We start from the raw sequence: 23,668 nt of genomic DNA on the forward strand, positions 1-23,668 counted from the left end.
AGGGGGCAGGGCGAGGCGGAGGCCGGAAGCGGATAGCGGCGGTTTGTTTACGTTTTTACCGTTGCTGTCGCCCTGCGGCTGCCCGGCAGCGGAGCGTGGCGCGCGGTTCGGACTCAGCATGGTCTGCGAGAAGTGTGAGTCCCCGCGGGCGCCGGGCCCTGGCGCAGCCCTCCCCCCCCCCGGTCCTCTGAGCAGGTGATAGGCCCGCGGGGGCAGGTCTCCCTTCCGGGCTGGGCCTCACCTCCTCCCCCCCCCCCCCGGCTGGTAGGTGGGGACCGAGACGGGCATAGCTATGGGCTGAACGGCCCCGGGTTGTGTGGAGCACCTATTGCTTGGCGCCCATTCGAGGTTCGCGCCACTGCCTCTTGGCTCTCCCTGCTCTCGCCTTATGTGCTGATCCTGTGTCATTGCTTCTGTGGGTGAACAGGCCTCTCTCGCGAAGGGAACCTATAGAGGCCAAGCACAGCCCGGCCTCTGACAGGGGGCTTGCTGAGCACTGGCTCCGGAAATACATATTTAATGACATTTGTAGTGATCAGCAGCATTTGCTTAGAGGCCTTAATGAAAACTAGGTCTCGTTCCCCCCTCCCCCCGCACCCACTCCGCTGTATGTTCTGTTATAGGTGAGAAGAAACTTGGCACTGTGATTACACCTGACACATGGAAGGATGGAGCAAGAAACACTACAGGTACTGCACTGAAAAAGTACTTAATTGAGGAAGAATTTATGTTCTTATTACACAAAGAGATGTCAGTGGATAAGCTGGTCTCCCACTTCTGTCCTTCGTTTAAGTCAGATTCTTTCCCCCTGATAATTCAGTCTATTGGGAATGTAACTACTTTGATTTTCTGTGATGCTGTATGTATTTCTACTATATCGCAGTACAAAATAATGACGTGTGTAAACATGGACTAAGAGGTCCTGTCATCTCACATCTTAATCCTTGGGGTACCCTATATTCATTTTTTTCTGCCCATTTATTTGCTTTAGTCCACTCACCCTCAACATTTTACTTTGCACCCACTTTCAGACTAATAGTCTTGGTCAGTATTTCACTTACTTATTCTTGGGTATTTATAAGTATTAAACACATTTTATTTTATATTGAACTATTCCATATTTATCAGCTAAATGGAACCTAAACACCAAACTAACAAATAGTAGATTTAAAATGGGGTATTGGAGTGTAATTAAATATGACTGCTCATCCTTTTGGGAGGAAGAGAGAAAGGAAAGGACTGCCTGGTGGTTAAGGCACAGAACTGGGAGTCAGAAACCCTCGGTTCCATTTCCAGCTCTGTCACAGACTTTCTGTCTAATATTGGGCAAGTAACTAAGACTCAATTGTGCAGTGAGCTCTGTGCAGTGCTATAGTCTACCCACCTGTGGCTTTACATACCAATTCTTTGAAGTCAATAGGAAAAGGAACCAGACCTTTTCCCATTTTTTCCTCCTTGACCAAAACCTGTATCAAATTAACTGTACAATGGAAATGAGAATTCATATATTGAGACCAAATTATGGTTTGTAGAGATTCTCTGATGGAAGTTTCTGTAAATATACAAAATATTGAGTATGCATCCTCTAAGACAGAGGTGGGCAAACTATGGCCCGTGGGCCACATCCGGCCCGTGGGACCCTCCTGCCCGGCCCCAGAGCTCCTGGCCCGGGAGGCTAGCCGCCGGCCCCTCCGCCGCTGTTCCCCCTCCCCCGCAGCCTCAGCGCATCGCGCTGCTGGCGCAGTGCTCTGGGCGGCCGGGCAGCGCAGCTGCAGAGCCCAGCCTGACCCGGTGCTCTGTGCTGCGCGGTGGCGTGGCTGGTTCCAGCCGGGCGGCACACCTGTAGCGTCGCCAGCCACCAGTGCTCCAGGCAGCACGGTAAGGGGCAGGGAGCAGGGGGGGTTGGATAGGGAGCAGGGGAGTTTGGGGTGTGGATAGGGGTCAGGGCGGTCAGAGGGCAGGGAACGGGGGTTGAATGGGGGCAGGGCTTCTGGGGGGCAGTCAGAAAGGAGGGGGGTTGGATGGGGTGGCGGGGGGCAGTCAGGGGACAGAGAGCAGGGGGGGTTGGACAGAGGGCAGGGGAGTTCGGGGTGGTGGTCGGGGGCGGGAGTGTGGATGGGGTTGGGGTGGTCAGAGGGTGGGGAATGGGGGGTTAAATGGGGGCAGGGGTTCCGGGGTGCAGTCAGGAAGGAGCCCCCCTCCTTCCTGGATGGGGTGGTGGGGGGGGCAGTCAGGGGTGGGTGTTCCGGGGGCAGTCCAGGGACAGGAAGGGTGGTGGTGGATGGGGCAGGGGTCCCAGGGGGCCATTAGGGAATGGGGGGGGGGGTTGGATGGGGCAGGAGTCCCGGGGGGAGCCTTCAGGGGGCGAGAAGAAGGGGGGGTAGGGGGCAGGGGCCGGGCCACGCCTGGCTATTTGGGGAGGCACAGCTTCCCTAACCGGCTCTCCATACAATTTCCAAAACCCGATGCGGCCCTCAGGCCAAAAAGTTTGCCCACCCCTGCTCTAAGAGTTATGTTTTAATACACTGTATCCAGGCAAGCTGATTGAACTGAGTCTTACGTTAGTCACAACTGTTCATGTCCTGTAGATAACTTTTCATTGTTTATAATATATTGCACCTCTGCTACATTTAGTGTATAGTAGTAGTAATATGACTAAGTAATATGAGAACTCAATGTGTGTTCTATTGGATTTTCAAGATTTATGACGTTCCTGGGCTCTTGTTTTGAATGAACTTTTCCCCCTTATTTGATCAAGTCTGGGGGGGCATATGGGTGTGTCTTTTTTTTTTTTAAATTTATTAAATAAGCTTTTTACAAATGACTTTGATATTAGTCAGTACATTGGTTTATCTTTCCTCTATAAAGAAAGTGGCGGACGAAAACTAAATGAAAATAAGGCACTGACTTCAAAGAAGGCAAGGTTAGTATTGCAATTTTAACTTTACTCAGATAAGAATAAAGGTCTCATAAAGTTTGTTCTGGGGCCAAAACTTGTTTCATGTATTTCTGAGTAGTTTTTAAAACTGATATACAATTCTCTTTCTATTTGTCTGACAGAACGGAAGCTATTTGAGGCAAGGACCATGCAATATTATGATGCTATAAATATTTGTAAACAAACTTATGCATCTTCAGACTCGTCTTGTATTGCTGTGTTCTAAGGAGAACATAGCAGTACAACTGCCCAAACTTTGCAATGCTTAAGTCCACCCTAAACTTTCATATATCTGCATAGTTGTGCACTAATGTCTTCTTTTAGATTTGGAGAGGAAGGGTTTGATATTGTTTAGGAATTGGGAGATCTGGGTTCTGTTATAGCAAGGGTGGGCAAACTTTTTGGCCCGAGGGCCACATCAGGGAATAGAAATTGTATGGTGGGCCATGAATGCTCACAAAATTGGGGTTGGGGTGTGGAAGGGGGTGTGGGCTCTGGGGTGGGGCTGGGGATGAGGAGTTTGGGGTGTAGGAGGGTGCTCTGGGCTGGGACCGAGGGGTTTGGAGGGTGGGAGGGGGATCAGGGCTGGGGCAGGGGGTTGGGGCATGGGAAGAGGCTCAGGGGGTGCAGGCTCCGAGCGGCGTTTACCTCAAACGGCTCCCGGAAGCAGTGGCATGTCCCTTCTCCGGCTCCTACGCGGAGGCACGGCCAGGCGGCTCTGCACGCTGACCCATCCGCAGGCACTACCCCTGCAGCTCCCATTGGAGCGCGTAGGAGCCGGAGAGGGGTCATGCCGCAGCTTCCGGGAGCTGCGTGGTGCGGCCCTTGACCCTGCGTCCCAGCCAAAACGGGGTCAAGCCGCGTGGTCCGGCCCAGCGCCCTGGCTGGAGCGGAGCCGAACCATGTGGTACGGCTCGTGGGCCAGCTTAAAACAGCTCATGGGCCGTAGTTTGCCCAACCCTGTGTTATTGCGTCTGACAAGACTTTCTGTGAGACCATGAGTCACTGAGAAACCGCTGAGTGCCTGTTTATCCACTTGTAAAATAGTGTGATAGTTGTTGGCCTCACAGGAGTTTTGAGGCTTAATTCACTTTTTGCAAAGTGCTTAGAGACCATTAGATGAAAAGTGTGGAAGTGCAAAATATTCTATCGTTAATAGTTTACAAATAAAGACTTGCATTTGATCAGCTTTGTCTACACACTGCAGGGGTGTGCAGTGGGCCATATTATTAGCTTCCATATGCCATATTTGGCCTTAGGACTCTTTGAATCTCTCTCTTCTCAGCCATAGTCTTTCTACATTGTCTGTTCATAGTCACTCTAAGTTCAATGATTTTGCAGTTATCATGATGAGGCGGATTGGAGTGTTTTCTCCTATGACTTTTACATGAACGTCTAATGTGTGGAATATTTTATTTTTTCATCCTAGATTTGATCCTTATGGGAAGAACAAATTTGCAATATGCCGGATTTGTAAGAGTTCTGTTCATCAGCCAGGGTCTCACTACTGCCAGGGATGTGCTTATAAAAAAGGTGAGATTTATGTAGCTTGACTTTTCCTTCCCCATCCAGCTTGAATTTAGTGCACAAATGGAACTCCACTTATTTTAATTTTAGGCATCAGAAATAGTAGAGCTGAAGAATAATTCAAACTTACCTTGGTAGGTTTATGGAAAACTGTTATTGAAGGTTGCTGTTGCTGAGCAACTTCATGATCTCTCTTAATATAAAATAATGTGATTGTGTTTGAAATTTATTTAGAGATTCATAGATTCTAAGGCCAAGAAGGGACCATAATGATCATCTAGTTTGACCTCCTGTATAATGCAGGTCATAAACTTCCACCCCAAAATTCCCCAGAGCATATATGCAGTCTTAATTTAAAAATTCCCAGTGAAAGAGGATCCACCATGACCATTGTTAAAGTGTACCAATGGTTAATTAACCTTTCTGTTAGAAATGTACACCTTATTTCCAGTCTGAATTTGTCCAGCTTCAATTTCCAAACCATTGGATCTTGTTACACTTTTGCTGCAGTTTTCCCATATAGTCTCAAATTTTACTTTATATTTAATAGTCTCACGCCAAAAGAAGTTATCTTTAGGTGCTTGTAGCATACAAGCCTCACAAGGCCTCTGATTCTGGCTGTGTAGTACAAAAGGAAGAGAGGGGAACCCAGTTTGTGAGAGAATTGAGTGATGGTGGTTCTTGAAGAGCAGATGTCAATGGCTGTCTTTATGGCTGACTCTGACTTCCCATGAATCCAATTGCAATTTGTGGCAATCAGATGGAGCAACCATATGCCACAATCAGTAGAAGTATAATGCAAATTTTATTGAAGGAGACTTATTGGCCCAGTTATACAAGTACTTGGTCCATTGTAAACGAAACTTGCACTAAGCTGAAACTGAGAAGTAAAAGTTAAAGATCAAATCTGCAGCGCAAAGCAGCACACTATTGTAATGCATCCATTATGGTATATACAATAGTTTTTCATACCGTTGAGCTGGGCACACACAGGGGTCAGTTGATGCTCCATTCCTGACTCTAAACTTCCTAGCTCTTATTGGTTTACAGCAGACCTTTCATTATATTCAAGGCTGTCAAGTAATCGCAGTTTTGCCAGCGATTAACGCAAAACAAATTAACTAGATTTTAAAAAAGTCATGATTAATCACAGTTTTAATCACACTGTTAAGCAATAATAGAATACCAATTTAAATATATGATAAATATTTTTAGATATTTTCTACATTTTCAAATATATTGATTTCAATTACAACACAGAATATAAAGTATACAGTGCTCACTCTATATTATTTTTTATTACAATTATTTGCAAAAAAAGATAAACAAAAAGTAGTGTTTCAATTCACCCGATACAAGTACTGTAGTGCAATCTTTTTATTGTGAAAGTGCAGAATTTGTAGTGGATATTCACCCCTTCTTGTCAACTGTTGGGAATGGGCCAAATCCACCCTAATTGAATTGGCCTCGTTAGCACTGACCCCCCACTAGGTAAGGCAACTCCCATCTTTTCACTGTATATTTATACCTGCTTACTGTATTTTCCACTCCATGCATCTGATGAAGTGGGTTATATCCCAGGAAAGCTTATGCCCAAATAAATTTGTTAGTCTCTAAGGTGCCACAAGGACTCCTAGTTGTTTTTACTAAGACAAACAAGTTTGTTTACATTTATGGGAGTTAATGCTGCCTGCTTCTTTCTTACAATGTCCTTTGAAAGTGAGAACAGGTGTTTGCATGACACTGTTGTAGCTGGCGTTGCAAGGTGTTTACATGCCAGATATGCTAAACATTGGTATGACCGTTCATGCTTCGACTTGTAGGCACTACAATACTTGTATGAGGTGAATTGAAAAATACTATTTCTTTTATATCTTTTTTACAGTGCAAATATTTGTAATAAAAAATAATGTAAAGTGAGCACTGTATGTTTTGTATTCTGTGTTGTAATTTAAATCAATATATTTGAAAATGGAGAGAAACAACCAAAAATATTTATAATAAATTTAAATTGGTTTTCTATTATTTTCTAACAGTGCAATTAAAACTGCGATTAATCACGACTATTTTTAATCTCATGATTAATTGAAATTATTTTTAATCGTTTGACAGCCCTAATTATATTAGTTATGTATGTTAATATTTTAAATGTTAGTGATTTATCCATAGTGTAGCTGTATCATTGAGAAATAAACTCCTTTAGCAGACATAATATCACTACTGCATGATTTGCCATTTCTTATAAAAATCAAGAGAGTACACAAACAACTTGAGAATGAGAGCTCATTCTACTCATCCGTCAACTTTTCCTGTTTGACAAATTTTTGGAAGAGACACTCTTTATAAAGACTTACAGCCACGAAAATCGTTGAAAAGAAATTTACCCAAAAAAGACTCTTATATGACTTGCACACCTTATTCTTCATTTTTAGGCATCTGCTCAATGTGTGGGAAAAAAGTGTTGGATACCAAGAACTACAAACAAACATCTGTCTAATTATGTTAAGTGAGGATTTTATGCACTTGTTTCTGAAAATCTTTGTACAGTTTAACTTCTAATCTAAAATAGCTTGTGAATATTATTAGAGAGTAATATGTGTCTGAAGAAAAAACTGAAAGACACATTTGACCAGAAGTCCAAGAGATCTGAGTTTTATTATTTTAGCACTAAACTTACTGATGTTTAAAAATAATGGTTTTACACATATTGATATAGTACTGAGTTGCAATGAGATGTCTACTTAGTGTTCAGATCAAAACTACCACCATCATATCTCAGATTCTCAGACTTTGTATTCCTGCTAGTCCACTGTTTTGCCTCGACCGCTTACATAATAATGTAAACATTTTGTAAATGCTTAAAATATGAGATCACGTCAACTCATTAAAGTTGTTGTTTCTGTTCAGTTTTCATTTACTTTATTTTCTGATAACTTTATGTATTTGTAACTTTCCACATTCAAAAATGAATGGTTACAGTTTTGCCCTGCACTGAGGAATGTTGCTGTGTAGGTATAAACAACACTTCGTTCTTGTTGAGACTTCCCATTGGTTTATTAACTGGAGTAATGTTGGTCAAATTACAGCAAATGATTTGAATGCTAAATAAAAAATAAACCCAACACATTACTACCGGTAATTTAAATTAATAACTGCCAATTTACTTTAATTAATGTTACCTTTGCAGCTGAGGTTAGATAGCAGAATGCTTTAGAATATCTTATCAAGTCTCCTCTTTGAGATTAGTTATTACATCCATTTTGCACAGGGATGTCTACTTGCTCAAGACAATAAAACGAATCTTAATGCTAGTCCCCTGATATTCTTCATGTCCTACTGTAGCTGGAGTGTGGTCTTAAACAGCTATTTTGGAACTAAGGTTCTTGAATGCTGTGCTACTATAAATGCTTCAATAGAACTATGAAAAGTGACCTTCACAAACTGAGTAGGAGGGACTGAAGCTGTATGTCCACTTTCCTGGGAAGGAGAGTGCTTATTTGAGAGAAAGAATCTAGAAATGGTATGTTTGTAAACGTGAGCACACAGGTCTGAACTTTGGCTGGTGCTCTTCCTTATTATAGTATTCTTACTGGCCTGTGGCTAATCATAGAAGATTAGGGTTGGAAGAGACCTCATGAGGTCATCTAGTCCAAATCCTTGCTCAAAGCAGGACCCACCCCAACTAAATCATCCCAGCCAAGGCTTTGTCAAGCTGGGCCATAAAAACCTCTAAGGATGGAGATTCCACCACCTCCCTAGGTAACCCATTCCAGTGCTTAACCACCCTCCTAGTGAAATAGTTTTTCCTAATATCCAACCTAGACCTCCTCCACTGCAAGTTGAGACCATTGCTCCTTGTTCTGTCATCTGCCACCACTGAGAACAGCCTAGCTCCATCCTCTTTGGAACCCCCCTTCAGGTAGTTGAAGGCTGCTTTCAAATCCCCCCTCACTCTTCTCTTCTGCAGACTAAATAAGCCCAGTTCCCTCAGCCTCTCCTCATAAGTCGTGTGCCCCACCTCCCTAATCATTTTCGTTGCCCTCTGCCAGACTCGCTCCAATTTGTCCACATCCTTTCTGTAGTGGGGGGCACAAAACTGGACCCAATACTCCAGATGTGGCTGAATAGAGGGGAATAATCACTTCCCTTGATCTGCTGGCAATGTTCCTACTAATGCAGCCCAATATGCCATTAGCTTTCTTGGCAACAAGGGCACACTGTTGACTCATATTCAGCTTCTTATCCATTGTAATCCCAAGGTCCTTTTCTGCAGAATTGCTGCTTAGCCAGTCAGTCCCCAGCCTGTAGCAGTGCTTGGGATTCTCCATCACGTGCAAGAAATATTAATAAAAGTACTACAACTATCGTGAGCTAAAGGACTGTTAACTATTTGTAGCAGCCTAAATCAGGAGAATGCTCTTCCAAAGCTACCAGGACTTGTAGGGGTTTTAAGTCTTTAGAATCTTCCTTTCTGCACCCACTGAAGTATCACTTAAGCACTGATGGTATCATATGCTCCATCTACAGCTACACAAGCTTTATTTTTGTTTCCTTATATGTAATATGTGACTATTTTAAACCTATATTTTTGTAAGGGTCTGTGTATGGGTTCCACCTTCCGCTCCTGGAAACCCTGGCTGGTAAGCCTTCCTTGTGAATTAAGCAGCACACATAGTCCACCAGGGTACCTCCACCAAGCATCTTTATTATTGTTTATATTCTAGGTACATCCCAGCAGCTATATGGAGTCTCTTTCTATTCCTTGGTTCAGCCTTTTATACTGCTTGCTTTCTTCTCAGCGCTATCCAGCTGGTGAGATAATTACCTCATTAGCTCATCAAGCTTCATACAGGTGCAAGTGATCCCTTCCAAACCCAAACTACCTCAGTCACTCCTACTCTAACTACACCCAGTGCCAGGAGTGTTCTAAGTGGCTGGCTTCCAGTGGCCTCAAATTATGGCGGCTAACATCACCCCATCACAGGGTCCCTCCCCTTGCTACCACTATCCCTTTTTGCCTGATTTGCAACTCCCTTCAGCTATCACTCAGATGTTTTCATTCTGTGAATAGCTGTACTTAGTTTAATTTTTCTCTTGCTGTCACAACTATTACTGAAACAACTTCATGACTCACCCAAGAAATACTGCTAACTGTTGGTGGTGATATTTCCTGATGGGAGGTGGAGAAAACTGAGCTATGAAGAAAACATTAGGTGTGGCAAGCCATTCTGTTTGCAGCCTTTCTTCTCTAAACTACCCTGCTGCAGCAGAGCTAGATGCAGGTTTTGTGGGGTGCTGTATTGACATAAGCCCCTGCTGGCTGTCAGTATTCAGTATAGAACAATAGCAGGGGAAGGGTTTGGCAACCAGGCCAGGGATTAAAGAACTTCTAATGAGGGGGATAGGGAACAAGGGAAATGAAAATGTTAGCTTTTGGCATGGAATATGACAGGAGTGTAGATCATATGTCTTGACAGTGACCTCAAGTAAGTCTTTTGTGGTGGGGGGTGGTTTCCCCACAGGAGTAGAGCCCTGTGCAGCTACACACTTGGATAATGGAGAGGGCTGGCCCAGTGCTTCAGAGTGGTGCCTGTTACTAACTTTTGTATGGTAGTTTGAATGTATTCCTCAGAGCAGCAATATCTGCCACTGCCACATTTCATACTCCTAGTAGAAAGAGGCCATGGTGATGGCTGTAGTAGTGGTGCTGTGTCTCAGCAAGTTATCTTTTGACAAAGACCTAAAGAAATAGGTGATGGAAAACATTTCAAGTTCCTTTCTATCCCAGGTAGGGAAGTGACAGTAATGTTGCTATGCTCAGCCAGCAGTCACTGGTTGTAATACACTACTTTTACCTCGTGAGGTGTGCTTCTACTCCTGTGGAAACTACCGGGCCAAAAACTGTGTAAGTGCTCTAACATGACAGTTTTAAAACTTCTGTTTGCCTTGTTTGCACAGAACTGATGTGTCATCAAAAACTGATGGGGAAAAGACTGGTATTCACAAGATCTTATAGGCACAGTAATTTCTTTAAATGCCCTAATTTCTTCCTTTGCCTCTGCCAAACCATGCCTTGACTTTCTTTGGAGGCAGTCTTGGATCTTCCATCTCCCTGTTTTAGGGAGAGCCTGGTAAAAGCATGGTTATTAAATTCAGTGGAGCTCTGCTGATTTACACCAGAAGAAAATGGGGCCCAATGGAAGAACAGTGTAAAATCAAGTCCATTAAGACACCTACGATGCATCTTTGAGTGTTACGCAATTAAAAAGTGCCTCCCATTTCATACCCTAGTCAAAAGCTTCACCCATTTAAAAGTTCAGACTAAGAGTAGATAAGGAAACACCTCTTTCTGTGTAACCAACTCCAGTACATAAGTCTCTAACTTGAAAAAAAATCTTGTACTGTATGTCAGGAAATGTATGTTTTCTCTGTCCACTGTTAGAGCAGAAGCTAAAGTGGCATATTCTGAAAACTAGGATGCGATGCAGTATCTGCCCTACATGGATGAATGAAGGGTTAACAGGAGTCTGATATCTCAGCCCACTTTGCTGCACCTAGAGGATTTGTCAGGTTTGATTTGTTGTTAGATTCAGCTGGAGGGGAGGTGGGTCTTCATAAAAGAAATCAGTGAATGCTACAGGTGAAATCCAAGAAAGAGACCCAGTAAAGAGGATTTCCTTCTCTGGGGAAAGCTGATGGAAGAAAGCTATAGGGATGGAATCCCTATGAAGGCCCTGGAAAGGGGGCAAGGATGAGAGAGACAGTCCTGAGGGTTGTGTTCCACTCAAGAGAGAGCAGGAGTTGGCAGGACCTATGGAGAAACCAAAGACCTGTGAACTAGAGGAAAGACTAGAATGAGTGGAGAAGCCCCATGAGGGACTCAGAGATAGGAAGTGGCCCAGGGATACAGTAGCGCATCTGAAAGCAGATCTAGCTGTTTAATATAGGGTCCCTGGGACCAGAGGAGAGAATGAAACTAGGTTCCCCTATCAGTCCTGAGGAAGGGGCATACAAGGACTATTGAGCCCAGAGTGAGGCTGAGGATAGAGCCTCAAGGATGGGCTGAGGAATAGCCCAGAAAGGGGCAGCGGGATCTCTTGGGTTTTTTTTGGACTTTTAGATGTGCTTTTCTTACCCCAGGAGGGTGGGATTTAAATGTGACCTGGCCAGAAGGCTGAGGTGTGAGAAGAAAACTCTACGGGACTGGAGTGACTGTCAGCAGGGGGTGTTAGAGTGGAAAAGCTACTACACCTGCCTAGCTATGTGGAGGCACATGCTGCGGTGAGTCAACTCTTTCACATAGCATAAATGGGAATCTTTTACCTTGATGAGATAAAATCAATGATGTTAAGAGACATTACGCTCCTACAGCAAGAGGAGATTATAGGATGCTCATTTCCAGTTTTCTGTCTGAAAACAGATTGTTCAGTTAGTCTGTTCAGGCTCACATGCCTGTTACTGGCTGTACCTTTTCCAATTCTAGTAATATCATTCTTATTTTCTGTGTTCTCCCCAGGTTAAAAGGTATTTCTATATTATTGCTATATTCCTCAATGTGTCCTGTTCAGTGTGCTGATGAGATCTGATTACACATATGATTGCTTGGTGTTAGGAGTTGGACTTGCAAACCGAGTAATTCTAATCACATGAAAGAATTAAACTGGATTTATACTGTGTTGTGACGCATGGCTAGAAAGTGTTAAACATCCTGCAAAATAAATAACCCTCAAAAGAAATGTGGGGAGATAATGTTTGTGTATTTATATATGTATGAGTAGGGTTGACAATGTAATCAACAGTCCCTGTCTGTGCTGTATTCTGATAATTCAGAGGTCAAAAGAACATCCTATCATTTAAATGAATTGTAAACACAGGGTATCTCGGTATTCATCTCTCTTTGAAATGTACTGTGAATGGTGGAGGAACAAGCAAATGTCCTTATGTTAATTCTATAGCTAAGTACGGGTGATGGACCTCCTTCAAAGTCATGCTAATTACCTTTTGAACTCCAACTTGTCAAAAGACATGAAATTGTATAAAAGATCTTTGGGTCCTGATTCTGTCATCTCAGATCTGCTTAGGCTTCATCAGGGGAAGTTTGAGTCGCAAGACTGAGGTCCCAGTTATGCTGGTATGCCCTGAATATGAGATTTGGACATTGGACTATAACCTATGAACTATTTATGAAAGAACTCTTTGCAACTACAAAGCTCACCATCTATCCTATGAATCTGAACCTCAATGAATTGAACTCATGTCTGTATGTATATTAATCTTTTAACCATTCTCTCTCTCTGTTGTTTTTTAATAAAATTTAGTTTAGTTAATAAGAATTGGCTGTAGCGTGTATTTGGGTAAGATCTGAAACATTCATTAACCTGGGAGGTAATGTGTCCGATCCTTTGGGATTGGTAGAACCTTTTCTTTTATATGATGAAATAAGATTTTCAGAAATCATCATATTTGATTTAGGTACCTGGATGGAAGCCTGAGGCTGGATCACTTTAAGGGAACTGTGTTCCTTGGACTTCTGAGTAACCAGTGAGGTAATAAAGAAGCTGTTTTATGCTGGCTTGCTAAATCTAGGTAGTCATGTGTCTGACGAAGTGGGTATTCACCCACGAAAGCTTATGCTCCAATACATCTGTTAGTCTTTAAGGTGCTACAGGACTCTTTGTTGCTTTTTACAGATCCAGACTAACACAGCTACCCCTCTGATACCTAGGTATTGGAATATTGACTAGCTTTTTGGGGATTGTCTGCCCCATTCTTTGCAGTTCACCCTAATTGAGTGACCACAGCTGGCTCCCCACTAGGACCCCGGTCACATGTGTATTTGCACAAATGAGCTTTATGCTAATAAAGAAGCATTTCAAAAATTATTGCAAAAAACAGTTTGTACATATTAAGTTAAACCCTACAGTTTGGTGTACTCTGGTATTTATAAACCAGTCTGCAAGGCAATGGTAGGATTTCCCATGTGTAGAAATGTGATTCCCACCTTTTTTCTTTCAATTGGATCAGAATGTGTGAAGTATGTTTCCAAATTAGCCTGCTCCACATGTGTTTTGATTTCCAACTAGATTGGGACTTAAGTTGATGGACTCAACTCCTGGATTCTGTGGCTATGTACTAAATGGGTGTTTTTCATTACACTATATAAATACCCTCTTTTGTCTTCCTAATATTTACCCATCTTTACTTCCAAAATGTGATTGTCCATAGCTTTTTTGCTCAGTCATACAAAGTGAATGTTTTTTGCATTCTGTAAATGCTGGTGTTGAATGTACTTAAGATTTCTTTTGCTACCCACTTAAGAATCATGATTATTCTTATTTTTAAAAATAACAGGAGTACTTGTGGCACCTTAGAGACTAACAAATTTATTAGAGCATAAGCTTTCGTGGGCTACAACCCACTTCTTCGGATGCATATCTCAGGGAGTTTTTTTAGCAGATGGTGTAGTTTCTTTAGGTAATCCTCAGTGGGATCAGAGGATAATGGCCTGTAGAATGTGGTGTTAGAGAGCTGTCTAGCAGCCTCTTGGTCATATTCCAATTTATTCATGATGACGACAGCACCTCCTTTGTCAGCCTTTTTGATAATGATGTCAGGGTTGTTTCTGAGGCTGTAGATGGCGTTGTGTTCAGCATGGCTGAGGTTATGGGGCAAGTGATGTTGCTTATCCACAATTTCAGCCTTTGCACGTTGACGGAAGCAATCTATGTAGAAATCCAGTCTGTTGTTTCGACCGTCCGGAGGAGTCCACGCAGAATCCTTTTGTTTGTAGTGCTGGTAGGGGGGATTCTGTGGGTTAGTATGCTGTTCAGAGGTATGTTGGAAATATTCTTTGAGTCGGAGACGTCGAAAGTAGGATTCTAGGTCACCGCAGAACTGTATCATGTTCGTGGGTCTGGAGGGACAAAAGGAGAGGCCCCGAGATAGGACAGACTCTTCTGCTGGGCTAAGAGTATAGCTGGAAAGGTTAACAATATTGCTGGGTGGGTTAAGGGAACTACTGTTGTGGCTCCTTGTGGCATGTAGCAGTTTAGATAGTTTAGTGTCCTTTTTCCTTTGTAGAGAGGCAAAGTTTGTCTTGTAAATGGCTTGTCTAGTTTTTGTAAAGTCTATCCATGAGGAAGTTTGTGTGGAAGGTTGGTTTCTTATGAGATATGCATCCGAAGAAGTGGGTTGTAGCCCACGAAAGCCGGGAGCAGGGCGGCGAGCCCGGCCGGGGCTCTCCGCTCTCCCCGGCGGCCCGAGCGCCGGGAGCAGGGCGGCGAGCCCGGCCGGGGCTCTCCGCTCTCCCCGGCGGCCCGAGCGCCGGGAGCAGGGCGGCGAGCCCGGCCGGGGCTCTGCGCTCTCCCCGGCGGCCCGGGAGCAGGGCGGCGAGCCCGGCCGGGGCTCTGCGCTCTCCCCGGCGGCCCGGGAGCAGGGCGGCGAGCCCGGCCGGGGCTCTCCGCTCTCCCCGGCGGCCCGGGAGCAGGGCGGCGAGCCCGGCCGGGGCTCTCCGCTCTCCCCGGCGGCCCGGGAGCAGGGCGGCGAGCCCGGCCGGGGCTCTCCGCTCTCCCCGGCGGCCCGGGAGCAGGGCGGCGAGCCCGGCCGGGGCTCTCCGCTCTCCCCGGCGGCCCGGGAGCAGGGCGGCGAGCCCGGCCGGGGCTCTCCGCTCTCCCCGGCGGCCCGGGAGCAGGGCGGCGAGCCCGGCCGGGGCTCTCCGCTCTCCCCGGCGGCCCGGGAGCAGGGCGGCGAGCCCGGCCGGGGCTCTCCGCTCTCCCCGGCGGCCCGGGAGCAGGGCGGCGAGCCCGGCCGGGGCTCTCCGCTCTCCCCGGCGGCCCGGGAGCAGGGCGGCGAGCCCGGCCGGGGCTCTCCGCTCTCCCCGGCGGCCCGGGAGCAGGGCGGCGAGCCCGGCCGGGGCTCTCCGCTCTCCCCGGCGGCCCGGGAGCAGGGCGGCGAGCCCGGCCGGGGCTCTCCGCTCTCCCCGGCGGCCCGGGAGCAGGGCGGCGAGCCCGGCCGGGGCTCTCCGCTCTCCCCGGCGGCCCGGGAGCAGGGCGGCGAGCCCGGCCGGGGCTCTCCGCTCTCCCCGGCCGGCCGGAGCGCCGGGGGGAGGGCGGCGAGCCCGCCGCGGCCCCGCTCTCGGGCCAGAGTGCTCCGCCGCGCCGCCCCCTCCAGGTGCCGCCCCAAGCACATGCTTGGTGGGCTGGTGCCTGGAGCCGGCCCTGCTCTGCACACATCAGTTAACCAAATGATACCCTAATAGAAAATGTTAACGGAAGTGTCCTTACTCAATCCACAGTGCGTTCTAGTTCCTTCACATGCATGTCAGCTGCAAGCCATGACCATTCTTTCATCCCAAAGGGGCTCAAAGCACTTCACAGACTAGATGAAGGAATCACTTCCCCTGCCACTGAACTGTTCTGTGGCAGGACAGCATGCTACATAATAATAAGACAGAAAATAGCCTATTGCTGTTATATAAATGCATGGTATACCTACATCTTGAATACTGTGTGCAGATATGGTCGCTCCATCTCTAAAAAGATGTATTGGAATTGGAAAAGGTTCAGAAAAGGGCAACAAAAACTAGTAGGGGTATGGAACAGCTTCCGTATGAGGAGAGATTAATAAGACTGGGACTTTTCAGCTTGGAAAAGAGACGACTAAGGGGGGATATGATAGAGGCCTATAAAATCATGACTAAGGCTAAGTCATGGGTATTTTTAGTAAAAGTCATGAACAGATCACGGACAATTAAAAAAAAAAAAAAGTCACAGCCCTGTGACCTGTCCACGATTTTTACTAAAAATACCTGTGACTAAATCTTACCTGCTGGGAGGGGGGTACTCCTGAAGACTGCTGCTGGAGGGGGAAGGGGGAGCCCAGGGCCCCACTGCAGCTAGAGATGGCCTGGGGCCCCCTAATACGGGGTGGGGGGGGACAGCCCAGGGACCCGCCGCCACTCCAAGCAGGGGGGTGGCCCGGGAGCCGCCACTGCTCCAGGTGGGAGTGGTGGCCCGGGGCCTCGCTGCTGCCGCTCCAGGTGGTCCTGAGATCAGCCACACCAGCACTGCAAAAGTCACAGACAGCGGCGGCTCCAGGCACCAGCGCAGCAAGTGCGTGCCTGGGGCAGGAAGCCGCGAGGGGTGCCCTGCCGGTCGCCGTGAGTGCGGCAGTCAGGCAGCCTTCGGCAGCATGCCTGCGGGAGGTCTGCTGGTCCTGCGGATTCGGCGGCAATTCGGCGGCGGGTACGCCGAAGCCGCGAGACCGGCGGACATGCCGCCCGAATCCGCGGGACCGGGGACCTCCCGCAGGCATGCCACCGAAGGCAGCCTGCCTGCCGTGCTTGGGGCGGCAAAAAAGCTAGAGCCGCCCCTGTTCACAGAGGTCACGGAAAGTCACGGAAGCTGGGACCTCCGTGAATGATTCGCAGCCTTAATCATGACTGGTATGGAGGAAGTAAAAAAAGGAATTGTTATTTACTCCTCATAACACAAGAACTAGGGGTCACCAAATGAAATAAATAGGCAAATTAAAATTAAACAAACAAAAGGAAATATTTCTTCACAATGCACAGTCAATCTGTGGAACTCCACAGCAAACTTGCAGGTATTACTAATGTTTCAAATCTTTGTATTGCAACTGGATCACTTAAGTGATAACAGTTCTAAGTTTATTCTGATACAAGGTTCTAATACTGTAGTCTTGTGTGGGTAGAAGTTTATTTAATAAAAACCATTTACAATAGACCGTGTTTTTGTCACCAAGACTATTTCTGGGTGACTTCAATGTCTGCATGAAGGCTTTCTATGTTGGCTCAGCATTTTATATTCTCCATGGCAATGTTTTAGTTTGGGACCCAACCTCCACTGATGAGAACACTTAGAATCTGATTTTTGGGGATGGGATCAGAACTGGAGTGTCATCAGCTTCCCTGGACTTAAGTCAGGGTTTTTCTTCACTTCTTTAAGTTTTTTTTGGTCAGAGATGGGCCTGTTTCCTTGATTTACTTTTGGAGACTGACAAACCAGTGAGGATCCAGATTTTTGGGGATGTTACTGTTCAGTCATTGGGTCTAAGGCTGTTGCGCGATTAAAAAGAGTAATAGAATCCCATTTATTTAAATATTTTTGGATGTTTTCTAAATTTTCAAATATATTGATTTCAATTACAACACAGAATACAAAGTGCACAGTGCTTACTTTATATTATTATTTTTATTACAAATATATGCACTGTAAAAATGATAAACAAAAGAAATGGTATTTTTCAATTCACCTAATACAAGTACTGTAGTGCAATCTCTTTATCATGAAAGTTGAACTTACAAATGTAGAATTATGTACAAAAATAACTGCACTCAAAAAAAAAATGTAAAATTTTAAAGCTTGCAAGTCCACTCAGTCCTACTTCTTGTTCAGCCAATCGCTCAGACAAACAAGTTTGTTCATCTCCTGTAAATGTAATGCTGCCCTCTTCTTATTTGTCACCAGAAAGTGAGAACAGACATTTGGTGTAATCCATTAGGCGCATGAATAGGCATGTATCAAAGAGGTAGCCATGTTAGTCTGGATCTGTAAAAGTAGCAAAGAGTCCTGTGGCACCTTATAGACTAACAGATGTATAGGAGCATGAGCTTTCGTGGGTGAATACCCACTTCTTCGGATGCATGAATAGGCATGTGAGCCTTAGTGTGCCTAACTTGAGAAGCAAACTCTTTCAAATAACATTTTAATTTGATTTCCCACATAGGGCTGGTGGATGCCATGCACTCTGTTGGGGTAATCCTTGAACATCTATCTTTATTCTTGATACTTGGTATCACCTTGTCCTTTTACTATAAACCAGGGGTGGCCAAACCGTGGCTCACGAGCCACATGTGGCTCTTTTACAGTTATAGTGCAGCTTGCAGGCCCTCCCATGTGGGGAGCCCCCCCTCCCCAGCCTATCAGACTGGGAGAGGGGTTTAGGGGCTTCAGCCCTGAGCCCCACCACCCTGCTGCAAGGCAGAAGCTCCGAGCCCTGGCAGACACGCCTAGCTCTTGAACTTCTTAAGATTATCGTATGCAGCTTGGAGGACCAGTAAGTTTGGCTACCCCTGCTATAAACCAATGCAGTGCTGTGATTGATATGACAGTGTTTGTCAACCCCCCGTTAAATTAACGAGCTACAGTGTATTGTCTCTAAAGGAGCAACTAACTTCTGGGAGTGTTCCAGGAAAGGGCTGAACACTGCAGGTAGACATCTCTGGGAAGCTCGGGTGTTAGGGTTCACTGTTTGTTACCTACCCACAGTAGCATAGCATTGAAGGTAGCCAGAGTCACAGGGCAGGCAGTGATACAACCCCTTACTGGTCTGGGTTGAACCCTAAAGCATTACAGTATCAGACTCTGGCCCTACGTGGTTATCTTTTTATTCATCAAAATAATTAAATAATAAGTAGAATAAAAAACAAGGACCATTGCTAATTACTCTCCTGTCTCAAACCTCTATTTTTATGGAACTTTATTGAGAAAGTGGTGGTAGGGCAGCTGCAACACTTGGCTTCCACCAGTTTCCTAAATCATTGTTTTCTACAGTATGGGACGTTCCCCCATAGGGTATACAGTATAGATCTCTCAGCTATTCGCCAGAGTCTCAGCTTTTATCATTTGTTTAAAGTTAATCTGCAGTTGTTACAGTTGCAGAGAAAGTCCTCAAAATACAAAGTGAGTGTTACCATTCAGCGATGTGTGCCCGAGTTTGCAGAGAGCATGAAACAATAGCTCTGAGGTGTAATTGCCCCATTCTTCCAATGCATGCTAGCTCAGACAGGCTGATAAAATGTCAATATAGCTAACTATATCATTTCTTATCAAAACACATTAGCAAATGCTGATTATAGATCTCCTTTCTTAAGTGTGGTGCACACTCCACCAGGAATGTATGAAGGGCTAGTTGGGGGAGCAAGTGTGGAAGATGTATAAATTGACATGGATAGATCTCTAACAACACATGTCAGGGCTGCAAGGGGTGTGATTGAAAGAGAGCTCAGATTTCCAAAGTTTGGAAGACGCTGTCGTAAATCCCTAACAGTCTGCTTTCAGAGGTGGGTATGGAACACAGACAGTTTCCTGTTGAAGACTAATTATCTTCTGGTGATGGATAGAGCTAGAAAAAGTGTCCATTTTGCTTTCATTCAGTTTGTCAGCAGCCTGTGATGTCACCCATCATGAGATATTTTTAACTCATTGCAGTGCTTTAGTAGGGTGGCCCTTTTTCAAGCTGGTTCACGCCTTCCCCTCAGAGAGATCAGAGACACTGCTGTTGGACAACTGCTCACTCTCCCCAAGAGCAGCATCCTGTTACACCAACTTTCCTATTCAATGTGTATGTGTACCTCACATGCATTCAGTGTGGTGTTTGGCTCTAATGACGGCTGGGCCACATAGAGGTCTCAGCCTGCCTCATGAGATACCAGAGATGAGGCTTTTATCTCAGGCTGCAGTAGCTCATACTTTAAGATGCAGAGGTCCCAGGTTTGATGACTACTGCTGATGGTGTGTGGCATTACAAGTGGTGGTCTGTATGGGGAATTGTGGTGGGTGAACCTCTGAAGCCCACTTTCCCCGTAGATGAGGCCACCATAAGGGGTATTGTGAGAGAGGCTTCACTCTTGTCACATTGCTTATGGTTAAGGCTACGGCTACGTTTATGTCACAGAGGTCATGGAAGTCACAGAATCCGTGACATCTGCTTCAGCCCCAGGGGCTGTGCTGGCAGGGTTCCAGCGACAGGCGACAGCATCCTGAGGGGGACCTCCTCAGGGTTGCAGCACCAAGCGACAGCCTGACAGGGAGTGGGGGGAGAAGAGTGAGTGCCTTGGGCGAGCAGCTGAGGGTGTTCCGTTTTCTCCCTGGGAAATATGGTCACCCTGCAGCTTCCAGCTGCTGTGGGCAGAGGGGGAACCCCACAGCTCCCAGCCACCATGGTGGCAGGGGAAACCATGAAGCTGCAGCAGCAAAAATCACGGCAGATCATGGCTTCCTTGAATTTTTGTTCATTGCCCGTGACTTTTACTAAAAATCACCATGACAAAATCTTAGCCTTATAGTACTCCACTTTGCTTCTTTTAATCAAATCCAAATTTTTCATTATCACTGCTTCCTCAGCAGCTGGGTGAGAAACACGTGTTAACACTGGGCTTTGACTAAGACAGTGATAGCTGCATAGAAAAGAAGTAGACAACTCAGCATTATGGTAGATGTAGTGTATATATCTTTTTTAAAAATGTTACATACATTATAAAATTGAAAACATTTTTTGGCTATTGAGCTCAGGTTAAAAACCAAAACCAAACATACTAATGTTATAAAGTACATAAAATCATTTAAAAACCCCTGTGTTAATTACCCACTTCATTTTGATCTCTAGAAAGATTAGATGAAGGTGATGGCCTTCAAAACCATGGAATTGGGGGCTAGTGTATTTAAAGGGGGGTAATCATTAGGCTTCTGTATTTATGAAAATATTTAGAAAGTATCAGATCATTTGAAATGTAGACCCCTAATACTGCAGGATCATTTGGATCTGAATGTATGGGTTACCCATATTTTAGCATAAATACCACACACTGCTGGATTTGAGGTGTTTGCTGTTTTTTTCTTTTTCTTTTTAATTTCCATCCTATGTTACCATGTGCACTAGCTGTATTTTGTTTCCTGTTTTTCTGTTCTATTTGTAATGTAAAATCAGGGCTCAAATTGAGGGAGTAGAGCATAACAACAGTAACACTCAGCACTGACTATTTTCATCTTCAGAGCACTTTGCAAACATTAACTTATACTCACAACACCACTGCAAGGTAGCATTCAATCCATTTTACAGAAAGGGAACCTGAGGCAGAGTGACTTGTCCAAGGCTACAAAGGAAGTTAGCATCTTCCTTTAGGATTAAAACTCATGAAAAGTTCACGGCTCCTAGACTGCTAGATAAACACGTCTCTGCTTTCTGTTAATGCAAAATAGCTAGGGCTGTCAAACTATTTTTAAAAAATCACGATTAATCACGAGATTTAAAAAATTGCAATTAATCGCAGTTTTAATCGCACCGTTAAACAATAGAATACCATTTATTTAAATATTTTTGGATATTTTCAAATATATTGATTTCAATTACTACACAGAATAAAGTGTATAGTGCTTACCTTTTTATTACAAATATTTGCACTGTAAAAAAGATAAACAAAAGCAATCATATTTTTCAATTCACCTTTTACAAGTACTGTAGTGCAATTTTTTTATCGTGGAAGTGCATTACTGGGTGGAAAATTACAAGTAGGACCCCGTAAATGTAAACAAACTTGTTTGTCTTAGTGATTGGCTGAACAAGAACTAGGACTGCGTGGACTATTTTTGGGTGCAGTTATGTAACACAAATGTACAATTGTTTTTAAGTTGCACTTCCATGATAAAGAGATTGCACTACAGTACTTGTATGAGGTGAATTGAAAAATATGATTTCTTTTGTTTATCATTATTACAGTGCAAATATTTAATCAAAAATAACAAAGTGAGCACTGTACACTTTGAATTCTGTTGTAATTGAAATCAATATATTTGAAAATGTAGAAAAACATCCAAAAATATTTATAATAATTTTAAATTGATATTCTATTGTTTAACAGTGCAATTAATCACAATTAATTTTTAATCGAGTTAATTTGTTCTGAGTTAATCGCTAGAGTTAACTGTGATTAATTGACAGCCCTAAAAACAACAAGTCTGATATGTGAGACTAGAGAGAGAAGATGGAGGAGGTCATCTTTTACTGGACCATCTTCTGTTGGTGAAAGAGACAAGCTTTTGAGCTTACACAGAGCTTTTCTTCAGGTCTGGACAGACCTGTGCAAGCTCGAAAGCTTGCCCCTCTCACCAACAGAAGATGGTTCAGTAAAAGATATGACCTCCTCCATCTTATCTCTCTATTCTCACATATATCTGACTTGTTATTTTTAGGGCTTCAATTAATCACCAAGTCTGATATATGTGAGAATAGAAAGATAAGACAGAGGAGGTCATATCTCTTACTGGACCATCTTCTGTTGGTGAGAGAGGCAAGCTTTCGAGCTTGCACAGGTCTGTCCAGACCTGAAGAAAAACTCTGTGTAAGCTCAAAAGCTTGTCTCTCTCACCAACAGAAGATGGTCCAGTAAAAGATATGGCCTCCCCACCTTGTCTCGCTAACTTCCTGATCCAACACAGCTACAACGACATGTGAGAATAGGACACATAAGAGTTTGCCCCCACAATCCCCATGTAACAAAGCAAAAGGCTAATAAAATATACATAAAATATACCTATGCGCCAAAATATTTTTTAAAATGCATTAATGCAATTTCCACAAAACACTCGTATATATGTTTTAGCACCACTATTGAACACTAAGTTATGCAGCTCTTATTGATATAAAACCTTCTTCTCTAAGACTGTTCAACATTTACTTTTGAATAGAGTGAGCTGCAAAATGTTTGTCTCTATTGAACATTTCATTTATAAAACCAATATTTATCAGTTTAATTTACTGCTAACATTTACTCAGACACATACTGCTTTTAATGCACATTCCCAAGCTGATTTGGCATGAGGATAGTATGATATCATTACAGTACATTTAGGATATACACAGATGTATCTCAAAATACATTTGCTTGAAAAATACAGTATCTGTAGGGCCCTTTTTGGTTTTTATTTTATTTAATTTTTCCCGGGAATTTATCGGTCTTTTACTACAACAACAAAAACAGATGAAAATTGGTGCAAAAAAACCTTAATTTTTCTGGGTAAATATCAGGGTTTATTTTGGTGGATATTCATTTTCTTCCCATTTTAGTGTGTCAAATCTTTAAACTGTTATCTGCTAACAGCTTGAAATGTTTATGTGGTGGACGTGAGATTCACCAGTATGTTCACATGCACTTCAGAGCTTGCATGCGTGCCTGTTTGTTTATTGTGTGTATCTTCTAAACTAATACATAGCCTTACTTCAACAGGCAGCTTTACATATACATACAGACTAATGTATTATCGTAATACATATATCTCATGCAATGTATTGTATTTTCCTAATAAACCCAGGGTTGGTTTTTTATATATAATATAATACTATATAATATAAATAATTTGAATGATACAAAAGTAGGGTGAAAATCAGAAAACAAATACTTGCTGT

The 23,668-nt window shown here is 44.2% G+C and overlaps 1 protein-coding gene across 1 annotated transcript; it reads left to right on the top strand.

Moving 5' to 3' along the window:
• The first annotated feature begins 14 nt into the window (after positions 1–14).
• On the top strand, positions 15–7,371 carry CRIPT (CXXC repeat containing interactor of PDZ3 domain). Its single transcript, XM_065402196.1, has 5 exons — positions 15–134; positions 624–689; positions 2,869–2,923; positions 4,368–4,471; positions 6,898–7,371. The coding sequence occupies exons 1-5, from the start codon at positions 119–121 to the stop codon at positions 6,960–6,962; spliced, it is 306 nt and encodes a 101-aa protein (XP_065258268.1). The 5' UTR covers positions 15–118; the 3' UTR covers positions 6,963–7,371.
• The last annotated feature ends 16,297 nt before the right edge of the window (positions 7,372–23,668 follow it).

Source organism: Emys orbicularis, chromosome 3, assembly GCF_028017835.1.
Source record: "Emys orbicularis isolate rEmyOrb1 chromosome 3, rEmyOrb1.hap1, whole genome shotgun sequence".
NCBI classification, from domain to species: Eukaryota; Metazoa; Chordata; order Testudines; family Emydidae; genus Emys; species Emys orbicularis.

Excerpts from the sequence above, each read along its gene's own strand:
- CRIPT (XM_065402196.1), top strand. Across the intron at positions 2,924-4,367 it reads CTGACTTCAAAGAAGGCAAG|ATTTGATCCTTATGGGAAGA; the intron begins GTTAGTATTGCA and ends TTTTCATCCTAG. Across the intron at positions 4,472-6,897 it reads GGGATGTGCTTATAAAAAAG|GCATCTGCTCAATGTGTGGG; the intron begins GTGAGATTTATG and ends CTTCATTTTTAG.